Source organism: Octodon degus, unplaced genomic scaffold, assembly GCF_000260255.1.
Source record: "Octodon degus isolate 3935 unplaced genomic scaffold, OctDeg1.0 scaffold00051, whole genome shotgun sequence".
NCBI lineage: Eukaryota > Metazoa > Chordata > Mammalia > Rodentia > Octodontidae > Octodon > Octodon degus.
The window spans coordinates 14,236,994-14,248,564 of NW_004524627.1; the positions used below are offsets into that span (position 1 = coordinate 14,236,994).

Here is an 11,571-nt window from a genome sequence, read left to right on the forward strand (position 1 = left end):
CTAAGCTCCCTCACAGATGTTTGCAAGAGATTCTCTGCGCCACACTACAACAAGCCTGACACAGAGGATAGCGATGATGCCCTGGCTTAGGCAAGCCTGCCCTTCAGTCCCTAGTGTTGGAGGCCAACGGCAGTAAGCCTCAATGCTCCCCAGGTCTGGAGCACAGAGGAGTGACAGGTTATTTCAGGTCAAGGAAGAGGCGGTGCCAACAAACTACAACTCCCAGCATACTCTATGGCCAGGACCCTGGACCTGCTGGAAACACCAAGCGGCCTCCCTGTGACGCTTCATTGTTAAGAGCGTGCGCATGCTCGGTCATGTCCCAACTAGCTCAGCTCCTTTCCTTGTCGCAAGCCGCTCGTTTTTCCGGCGTGCTTTACCCGCTCCATCTCCGCCCTTTTCAGAGAATTTGGCGAGGGCGGAGCCTCTCAAGCGCGTTCCCGGAGAAGCTTACACGAGCGTTCCTGAGCAACTTAAGAGGGAAGGGACTAAATGTTGGGTGTGGAAAATAGGAAGGAGCATGCGCACTGCTCGCTGTGCCGCCGGGCTCCGGAGGGCGCGGAGGGGCGGAGCGGATAGAGGGTGTTGGGCTCACGCACGCGTATTGGCCGCCAGCGCGCCGCCGCCTGCTTCAGGTTTCCCTCTTCCTCATCACCCTCCCGGAAGTGGAGCCGCCCTCGCGCCCACCAGCGGCCAGCCCTGCGGCAGGCCCCGCCCCCGGCCCCCGCCCTCGGCCCCGCCCCCGGCCTCCGCCCCCTCCTATGCCTGCGGTGCTTCTTTGCAGCTCGGGTGGAGGTGAATTTGGTACTCCGAGCCGGGAGCGAGGAGTCGTTCCCCGGAGAGGTACCTAGGCTATGATCGCGCTCCGGACGGCCAGCGATCCTGTCTCTGCTTGTGCTCCAGCAGTTTCCTCTGCCCGGCCCCGCGGCTCTCTTGGCCGCGGTGCCCCCGGCGCGCCCCCTCCTCTGATGGCGGCGGAGATCCAGCCCAAGCCGCTGACCCGCAAACCCATCCTGCTGCAGCGGGTCGAGGGGTCCCAGGAGGTGGTGAACATGGCCGTGATCGTGCCCAAAGAGGAGGGCGTCATCAGCGTGTCAGAGGACAGGTACGGACTGCTGCCTCTCGGCCGCGAGGAAGGCGGGCCGGGCCGGCGGTCCCCGAGCGCGGCTCCAGTCCGCGCGGTGTAGACGCGCTCCGCAAGTTTATTACAACCCATCCGAAGGGCGCGTGTCCGGCGGAGCGCAGCCGCCGCCTCAGGGCCGGGAAGCGGAGCCCGAATGGTCGCGGGTGCTCCAGCCCGTCTGCGGCCGTTTGGCTCCGGCGAGCTGCGGTGTCCTTCCGAGCCGGAGGAGCCGCTCGGCCTTGCAGGTGTGTGTGTAGGGAAGATGCGCCTAGCCGCCTCTGCAAGATAACTAAGGACCTCGGGGTTCTCACTGGTACAGTTTTTAGGGCCCCACACTGAGAAAGCAAATGCCTTTGTCTTCTCCCAGACAGTCCCACTTAATCCATATAGCTCGGGCATCTTACTCTGAATTTGGAGAATATTCCAAGTTGTGAAGAGTGGGTAACTTTGGGCTGCAGTGTGGTGCCTTCTTTTTCTCCTCATGTCTGCGAGCTCAGGCCACTGAGAACTTGGAAGGTACCACTGCTGCAAATAGCTGTTTGAGTTCCTTCCCTTTGCCTGCTTCCTTTCTTTTTGCTTAATTTTGCTTAATTTGCAGAAGTGAAGCTAGGTTTTTTTTTTTTTTTTTTTTTTTTTTTTGGGATGGTCTCCCTTGCATTCATTGCGTTTTCATTTTAACTTTGTGCTCTTAAATGCGCAGAAATGAGGCTGATGAAGGTAATTTCTAGAGGAATGCTGCTTAGTGAGTGTAATGCGTCTGGAGTTGTTCCTTTGATAATATTTATAAACATTTTTGAAAATATATTACAGTATAACAAAAGACGTTTACCTTAAAGAGTGGGCAGTTGTTTTAAAAGTACTATTTAAGTGTAAGTCATGCAGTGGTAGAGAATTTCGGTGACTCTTATAATTGTAGAGGTAAAAAATCAAAGTGTTACTGTTTTTGTGGTCAGGTCAGCATTTTGTCTATAATGTGACCTCAAAATTTTGGTTTGGTAGTTTAATTTGTATGATAGGTTCTTCCAGTGTATCTTGGATGAATATATTGCACATGTGTATTCCACTCCTGTGTGCATGGTATTGGATACAGATGGCTCTGGATAGTTTCCCATGCACATTCAACAGAAAACATTGCAAACATACACTACTGGCAGGACATCTGCAATGAACAGAACAAATATGGCTGCAGTGGAATGTATGGTCAGGAGCCTTTTGAAATTCACAAAGAAGTCTTATGACAGTTCTTAATTTTTCCACACAGGCAAAATCCTATTAAGAGGGCCTAGACATTCCTTGTTATGGAAGTATTTTTATTATTTTACATTCTATAAAATACATTGAAGGAGTATATTGATGGATGCCACGTTGGTCACTTTGGTAGTTTAGCTACTAAAGATTAAAGTGATCAATTCTAAACCAGGAAATTAATAAATTTAGTGAATCAAAAGGAGAAACTTTCAATAGTAGTTTTGAATCTTTCTTTCTTTCTCTCTCTGCAGTTCAGGCTGGTCTTAAACTCACTTTGTAGCTCAGGCTAGCCTTGAACTCACAGCAGTCTTCCTGCATCAGCCTCCCAAGTGCTGGGGTCACAGGTATGTGCCACCATGCCTGGCAGTTTTGAAACTTTTGCTTCCCATTTCACAGCTTTTATCTTGAAGAAGACTGCTCTGTTTCCAAATGTTTGGAGCTAAAGTTGGATATAGAAAAGAAACTGAAGCTGAATCTCATTGAGTTTCTCTGAAAGAAACAGTATTTAGCTCTATTTTCATTTTTCGTAGTTTACATTGTAAAACAGAAGTTATTTTATGATAGTTACTGCTATATAAAGCCCAGACAGAAATTAAGATTATTCTTTGCATATATTTTTACTCAGATTGACAAGTCTGTACTTCTGTGGATCATATACTTAAACATGACAACTATAATTTAAAGCTTAGTTTTGGTTATGATTTTTACATTAAGAAAAAATTGATTTGTATTCTTGCTTTCCAAAATCCAGTATTAATATTACTTGATATAATGCTAAAGATATGAAGATACAATATTGATTTTCATCAAACCTGCAAAGGTGTTACCATTAACTGCTTCAACTGGTAACTAATCCATCTTTGCTCCTGAACTGTTAAGGTCAAGCCACAAATAATGCCCTATACCTGAATTCCAGTGTCCGATGCATTCTTACAAAACCCTAGTTTCTCTTTTTGGCCTCTGATTCCTAATAACTTTTAAATGTACCTTTAAAAATATTGAACGTTTTTTATTCTAAACAATATTGTAGACACTTGATGTCTGTTATATTTTCTGCGAGTTCTCTGGGGGAACTCTGTGTGTCTTATTCTCTGTAGTGCCTGTAGGTCCTACCACAGTAGGCTGGCACAGAGTCCCACTGTAATCATTTGTTGGGTCGGTGACTGATCTGGTTCTTTTGTTCGTTTTTCTGTTATCTTAACTATTGCAGACATTGAATTGATATTTGTTGAATGAGTATTCTGATGACTTCTGAAAGCCTTCTGTGAACAAATGTGTATTTGTGGGAAAAGTTTTATGTTAGGTGACTTTAAAGTTCCTTAAAACTCTGCAAGCCAATACATCATTCATTTAAAAGAAAAATTTTAATTTCTTTTGTATTCCAGTCACATGTGTACGTGACAGCAAATATGCCTGTAATTTTGGGGGAAATTTGTTAGAAGAATATTCTTTAATAAAGTAGTCACTATCCTTACGTTGTAGCCTTGAAGGAAAATTTTCAGATGGGGAAGAACAGCTGGATTCCACAGCCTTCTTGTCCTCTAGAATGTACTTGCTTTTGCGTCACTGCTTTCACCCTCCTACTGCCCGGCAGTGGAATCACACTCCTTGGATTATCAAACCTATGAGTGGCTAAAACCCCTTGCTTTCAAGTTTGCTGTAGAGCAATTTGGACAACCTGAAACATTATTTCATATCAAAGTAGGTACCATAAGAACATATAAGAAATATAAAAGCAACCTGATTAAGAGAAAATTTCTGGGGGCCGACGAGATAGCTCAACGGACTAAAGTGCTTGCTTAGGCAAGTGCAGGGACAGTGGTTCCATCCCTGCGCCACGTGCCGTGCCAGCCTTGATCCCCGAGTGCGCTGAGCCAGCCACACAGTCCGTGTGTAGTGGCGCATGCCTGTAATCCCAGCGCTGGGGAGACCGAGCTGCATCGTGAGACCCTGTAACAAATAAATACATTTAAAAAAGGAGAGCCAGATTCCTGGTGCCGCCATAGTACCGAGCTGGTTCTCAGAACTCCGACTTTTCCTGTGTCTGCTTTGTTATTTATTTTTGTCTGCTTTGTTTATAGCTAGGTTGTACCCTCAAAGGACACACCCAACTTTGACTTTGGGTTCCTTATTTCCCAGATTCTTTTTGGACTGTCTTTTCTGAGTGAATACCATTTTAGCATTTCTTGCTTAGGAGTTTCATCTCTGAAAGTTTTGCTCTCTTCTGGCCAGAACTTATGCTCCTTTGTTAAGTGGCAGCCTCCAAGTAATGAGAACTGTAAGGACGGCTTTCCAGATAGGGCCCAGATCAAGGCAGAATTTCTCTTTGTAAGTTCTTTATATTCATATCTTAACACAAGCAGCAATGTCATATTCATACCTAGAGTTTCAGTACCTAGGTAGTTTCCTATTAGACTGTAGGAGATGGTTTCCTTTCTAGGAGTCAACAGTGAGCTAAAGACAGGCATAAACATTGTTATCTCTGATTGCCAAAAAAAATCTCTGCTTGTGGTGGTTAGAGCAGACTACCATATCTTCCTCTGATGGGTCTTGGAGGATCAGAAGGAGTTCATGTGAAAAAGCTGTGGTAGCTGGGCGAGGTGGTGCATGCCTGTAATCCTAGCACTCAAGAGGCTGAGGCAGGAGAATTACTGAGTTTGAGGCCAGTCTGAGCTACAAAGTGAGCTCAAGGCCAGCCTGAGCTGCATAGCGTGACCCTGTCTCAAAAAGACAAAAGAAAAGACACACACAAAAAAAAAGCAGGGGTAGAAAAAAGAGAATTCAGGCCATAAAGATAACTCCCATACAATGAACTTGAGGTGTACTAGAATGGCCTTGTTAAGTATATAGATTAGTTCAGAGCCTCTCCCCTAAGTGTTGTCACATTTTGAGGGATTTGGAAAATTAATGTCTCCAGGAAAGTAACTCAGGGCAAAAAACTCAGTGCAGGAATTCAGAACTCTTCTTGTGGATGAAAAAACACTTGAGTATAGTGGTGGGCCTGGGGTAAGGGGAAGACTGTAAGAGAGGCAGAACCCAAGGGGAGTTAGGTCGTGGGGAAGGGGCTCTAGTGGACCTGCCTTACCCTTTGACTAAGTAGAATCAGATTTGGGGGGGATTGAGCCCTGATGCTCTACCGCAGAGCTAATATATATTATTTTTAGTTGCCTAAACAGACTTGAACTTGGAGTCCTTCAACTCCTAAAGTACTGTGATTTCAGGTGTGCACCCCAACACTCCCAGTGGTGAATCAGATTTTTGTAGCATTCTTGGCTGTGCCCTCTGTAAGTCCCAAGAGCAGATCCATGCTGTGGGTAAAGAGAGAGCTGATGGTCAGCTCCTAGTGTAGAGGAGATTTGTATTCCTGGAATGCACCATATGGTCCTTGAATGAACCAAACAATGGTTGTTTGAACTGGAATATCCTAAGGAGACTGTTAGGTTCTTTCGGCAAAGATACGGAAGTTGAGCTCAGAGAAGTTCAGTAGCTGCTAATACAGTGTGGGATAGGGGTGGGAATGGGATGGGGCAAGAGAGAAGCTGGATTTTTTCCATGTCTAAGATTTTTTTCCTCTTCTCTGAACTGCCGTGATTTTAAGTGGTCACAACTAGTTGTGTGTTTGAGAAAACGCTAAAAGTTTATCTTCTAAACCCTCATACTATGTACTATTAATTTTTTTCATTGTGAAATTGTACTTAGTTCTCTGCTTCAGCTACTAAATGTAACAAATAATTCTTTTGGACTTTAAAAATTTTTTAAAATTTATGTATTTGGTACAGGGTCTTACTACACAGCTGTGACTCATAGTGATCCTCCTGTTTTCAGCCTCCCCAGTGCTGGGATTTCAGCGTGCATCACCACACCTGGTCTCTGTGGCCTCGGTGCACCCAGGGGCGGGGCCGGCATGGCATGTAGTGGTGCCCAGTAATGAACTCCGGTCCCTGTGCCTGCCTAAGCAGGCTCTTCTTTGGGGTTCTTGATGGAGTTTTATGTACTTTGTAATATTTACATTCATTTCTTTTGAAAGGTTTTTTAGTAAATTTTTTTTAAATTTATTTATTTATGTGTGTGTGTGTGTGTGTGTGTGTGGCCAGCTCAGCCCACCAGGGGGCGGGGCTGGCTGGCATGTGGTGCTGGGGGATTGAACCGTGGTCCCTGTGCTTTGCTAAGCTTGTTCTAAATAGGTGCTTTAGACCACTGAGCCATCTCACCAGCTCCCGAAAGGTTTTTTAAATATATTTTATTAGTGCTTATTAATTTTACAAAATACTGGATTCAATATGATCTTCTCACAAAGGAATGTTTTTATCATATACATCCTGCTAGTATTCTTTCTCCTTCCCCGCCTTTATTTCCTTCCTTTTGTCTACTAGTTGCCTTCTACTTCTGAGTCATCTTTTTCAGATTCTTTACATCAGGAAAAATATGTAATACTTGTCTTTCTGAGTCTGGCTTCTTTTGATTCATGTTCCATCTCTAGTTCCATCTGTTTTGCTGCAAATGACATAATTTAGTGTTTCTTTATAGCTAAGTAATATTTCATTGTGTATATTTACCAACATTGTATATATTCAACCAACCAGTAGTTTCATATCTTAGCTATTTTAATTTATGCCCCAATAAACATGAATACATTTGCACCATTTTCTTCTAAGGAATGTAATTCAAAAATTTAGCCACAGTGCAGGCATATTAAGGAACGTTGATGATGCAGAGTGATGGAGTGAGGTCTCTGAAATGTGCAAAATTGGAAACCAAGTTTTGAGTATGAAGTCTCTGTTGGTGGCATTAAATTAATCCTGTGTACTCACTTATCACTCGGGATTAGTCATTGCTGATTTCAAGGTCCTAGAAAAGAAATATACTCTGTGTGGATGTTGAATATTAGAGATTTACTCTGAATTCAAAACATGCTAGCCAATGTCTGGAAACCAAATGCTTGTGTGCCCCTAAAGGTCAGAAACAAACTGAAGTGCGAAGGAATGATCGCTGTAGGAAAGCTTGTTTTATGAGGCTCGCAAGAGGACACTCAGCTTGAGTGGCCCCCAACTCCAAATGGTTCTAAATTTCCTACTGTTACTTATTTTTTTCCTGTATTTTAGGGAAGGGTCTACAGGGTGTTCAGGGTCTCACTATTAGATTGGACTCCTAGCGATCCGCCTGTTTACAGTCTCCCAAGTGCTGGGATCATAAGTACAGGCCACCATGCCCAGTCTCAATCAACGTCTCAGCATGCCCCAGGGTTGGTGCCAGCAAACTGTTATTTTATTAGACCATATTCTGTGCAGGACCTCCTCCATTTTAATCAGTGTGCCTTCTAGATTGCAACCTTAGGGGAAATGTCAGGTGACAACTCTGATGCTTCCTATGTGAGTGATTCTCAGGTACTGACTTACATACCAGCTGCCTTGTACCTTAGGGGTTACTGAGCTTTGAAAAACAATGGGTCAGAACCTAGGAAGCACGTTGTAGGGGAGATTGAAGTACCTGGAAGAGACTTGAGATGAGATCCTGTCTAAGCAAACAATTAAAATTTTGTAGAAAAAGTTCTGGCTTTTTACTTGCGCAGCGCTTTTTCCCTGGCTGCTGTCATTTTGAATTTGGCTTTGAGAGAGAAATATTTTTTGCTTGTTGTGAGAATCATCTTGGTGTGATTAAAAAAAAGTAACAGTTTTGGGGAAATGAAAACGCTTTGTGGCACTTAGAAATCAACAAGCAAATTATGATTTAAGTAATCTGCTGAGATTTGTAACACTGTTACCTGAATCATTCTACTGAATTATCTGAAAAGAAAAATGGCCATCAAACCAGGCTTTCTTCTAGAAAGAGACAACCCCTTCTTATTTTTATATGAATTAGTCTGTCAAGGAGAGTGCCACTGTTAACACAGAAATTCTCTAACACAGAAAAAATAACTTCCTTTGTGCAACTTCACAAGCAGTGTTAACAGTGACCCCCTCTTTTTTTTTGAAGGGGGTGTTATTGATGGGGAAGGTATTATCCAAACTCAGTGATTAGCAGAAAACAAGTTCAGAGGTGTGAGAAACTAACCAGTAAGACCCAAAGAAGGAAAAAGTCATCTACTTGTCCTTGGCAGGGCGTGTTGCTTTGTGTTCTTGTGCTTTTAATTTTAAATTCCTGGAAAAGAACTGGGACCGGAGTCTGATCACAGCCAGCTCTCCTCTGCATTGACCTTGGTGTTCGCTAGGGTGTTTTATAGCTCTTAAGCCTCAGTTTCAGCTGACAAAAAGAGACTTGGACTTTTTAGTACTTTGATGCATCCACATAAAGACGAGATAAGCATACAGTCTCTGTAGCTGCATCATCCTAAGATCTCAAGTATGATGTGCAAGAGGGAGCGTGCGCGTGTGAGAAACTGTGTTTCACGGCACAAATGTAAAGCGATGATGTCCGGAGCCTTTGGATGGCGGTGCTCATTGACTGCCAGATGAGCTCTGGAGCATTTGTTTTGTATTGGTGCCTAATAATGCAGTTGCGTGGGATTCCCTACGTTCCCCTCTCTTGCTGCATCCTTTCGTCTCCTCTGTGTCCTGTACAGTTTAGCTCTGGCGGTTTGCTAGCACCCACATGAAGGTTTGGGTTGTCAGAAGTAATCTATGGAAACTGTCAATGAACAAAACAGAAGAAATACATGTAGCATTACTACCTAAGACTCACATACTCTCACATACACAAATACATAACTGAAACAAAGTTTGAAATAATATCCTTTTCTTGCGTCACACACGCACTGGCATTGCTGTTCTGTTGCTGTTCTGTTGTAGCCTAAAGCCGCTGACGTGAACATTTCAATTAGTTTCACAACACTCTTGGTGGCTGGGAACAACAGCTTGAAACACAGTGCTTTGGAGGAGCTGTTTCCTGTCTTCCTTTTCTTTGTGTAGTTTCGGTTTTCTAGAAAATCAAAATGTACTTCAACATGCGGACTTACCCACTGCCAGCCACCCACCCCTGGCCTGGCCTGGCCTGGCTTTCTGAAATTCTCCCTGTGGTTGTAGACTTGACCCACACTGATTGGAAGCTTTCATATCAGGACATAGCTGTTCTTGACCCCATCAGCCCAGAGCCAGAGTTTACAAAACACAACTAGTGCAGCAAACAGCAGCTGCTTGAGAAGCTGCATTTTGGCTGCCTGTGATATGTTGCTTTATTACTGAGTTAGGACTCATTTAAGTCAGGAAAGTTGCTAAACTGTATGTGTACTTGATTTTTTTTTTTTTTTTAAGCTGGGCATCTAGATGTACCTCTAATATAGAGCTATTTGGAGATTTTAAGCGTGTTTCCATTAATTAGTAAAATTTTTATTTTCCAGTTGCTGAGCATCAACTTTAATTGTAAATAATCATAATAATCTCTGGAGTATGTTTACATTTTAAATAAAGACAATATAATCACAGTAAATAGAACAATGACTGTTAGTATTATAATTTGCTTCTAGCAGTTTTTCTAATGCAGTTTTCAAAATTGTGTTTGTAATCATAATGCTTTCGTATCCTCTCTCCCAGTTAAAATTGAGCTGCCTTGCCTCTCACCATCATTTTAGTTTTGGACTGCGTGTCCTTGGCCCTGTATCTTCCATTGTGAGTGAGGCGTAGCCCGCCCTCGTGCTGCAGTGTGGTGGACATAGCATCGTTTGTCCGTCTTCTCTTGTTGGCTAGTTACATTATTTTCAGTTTTATGAATGTTATGATCGACGTTGTTTAAGTATACAAGTGCACCCCACCAATTTTTCATTTTTCTTTTTTTCAGATAGAGTCTCTATATAGATCAGGCTGGCCTTGAACTCACTGTGTGCCCCAGGCTGGCTTCCTGCTTGTGGTCTCAGCCTCCCAAGTGCTGGGATTACAGCTGTGCACCACTACGCCTGGCAACTTATTTCTTTGGCAAAAGCTTTAACAAGATGATTGTCATATGGCTATACAAAAGGTTTGTGTCACTGTCAGAGATTCCTAGTGACAGATGGCCTAAGAATATTAGTTTTCCCACATTTGACCAGGCATGTTCATTAGTATTTTATTTACTTAAAATAATTTTGTTTATTTATAATTTGCTTGATAAATGGCAACATTTCATTTTTGCTTAATTTCTACCTTTTGGCTATTGAATATTTTTCTATTTGTTTACTTATTTTTCCTTTTGTGACTTGCCTTTTCCTGTCCTTTGTCATTTTTCCATTGAAGTTTCCAGGTTCTGAACAGTTTCATGTATATATATATATTTTTTTTTCTGAATAAAGAGACTGCTAATCCTGTGCCTGTTGTATAACCAGGTAGATATCATGTACATCATTATTTACCTTATTTTTTTTACATAGAAAACATTACTTTTTAGTTATCTATCATTTTTAATTATTGAAATTTCTTTCATCAGTTGTAATTTTTAAAATTGATTGACATTCATTTTTCTTTCATGATAGTAATTTGATTTTTAAAAAAACCCTTTTTCTTGCAGTGCATTTCATCAGATAGTATAAATTAAGGAGTATAAATTGATTTTCCTAAAATTTGTTGTTGATTATTTTAACTTATTGAATGGTTCTTCTTCTTCCTTCGTGGTAGTGGTGGGAATTGAACCCAGGGCATCACACTTGGTAGGTAAGCACTTATCATCAAGTTATATCCAGCCCTTTATTTAAATAGTTATGTTTTCCTTTGTATTGATTTTTGAAACTGCCTTTATCATAACATCAAATTCTCATTATCAGCAGGATCTGCTGATTCTGTGTTATGTTTTAAGGATCTCTTTGCCTCTTTTAATATTAATTCTTCACTTTGAATTCTTATAGCTAATGAGGTATTCTTGACTGTTTGCCATTGTGTGTCTGCAGAAATAGCCCAAATGCCTCTGATCTGGGCAGCGAGTTAGTGGGAAAGGAATCATTTGACTACAGATATTGGCTGTTTCCCAAACTTTGTGATTTCACAGTCCCAGTGTCCACATCTGCAAATTGGAACTAATGATTCCTCCTGGGGCTTGGGGAGGCTTCCACGAGATGACCCTGTACTGCCTGGCAGTACTTGGAGCACGGATGTGCTCAGCAGAGTTTTATAACACCAGCACACCTTTGGGTAGGCAAATGTTTTCTGTTGCTGTGATTTCATTAAGTCTTCCCTGTTTTGAATCACTTTAGTTACACCAAGATTAGGCTGTTGAAGGTTTTTTTTTTTTTTTTTTTTTTT

The 11,571-nt window shown here is 42.4% G+C and overlaps 1 protein-coding gene across 2 annotated transcripts in view; it reads left to right on the forward strand.

The window, feature by feature from the left end:
* Positions 1-755: 755 nt before the first annotated feature.
* The window catches only part of Wdfy2 (WD repeat and FYVE domain containing 2), a 166,943-nt gene continuing 156,127 nt past the window's right edge, over positions 756-11,571 (forward strand). Inside the window, exon 1 of one of the 2 annotated variants that reach the window (XM_004633106.3) lies at positions 756-1,105. In XM_004633106.3, coding sequence (XP_004633163.1) covers positions 855-1,105 — 251 coding nt within the window. In that variant the 5' untranslated portion in view covers positions 756-854. The remainder of the gene's footprint in view (positions 1,106-11,571) is intronic. The other variant, XM_023717212.1, reaches the window with a different exon arrangement.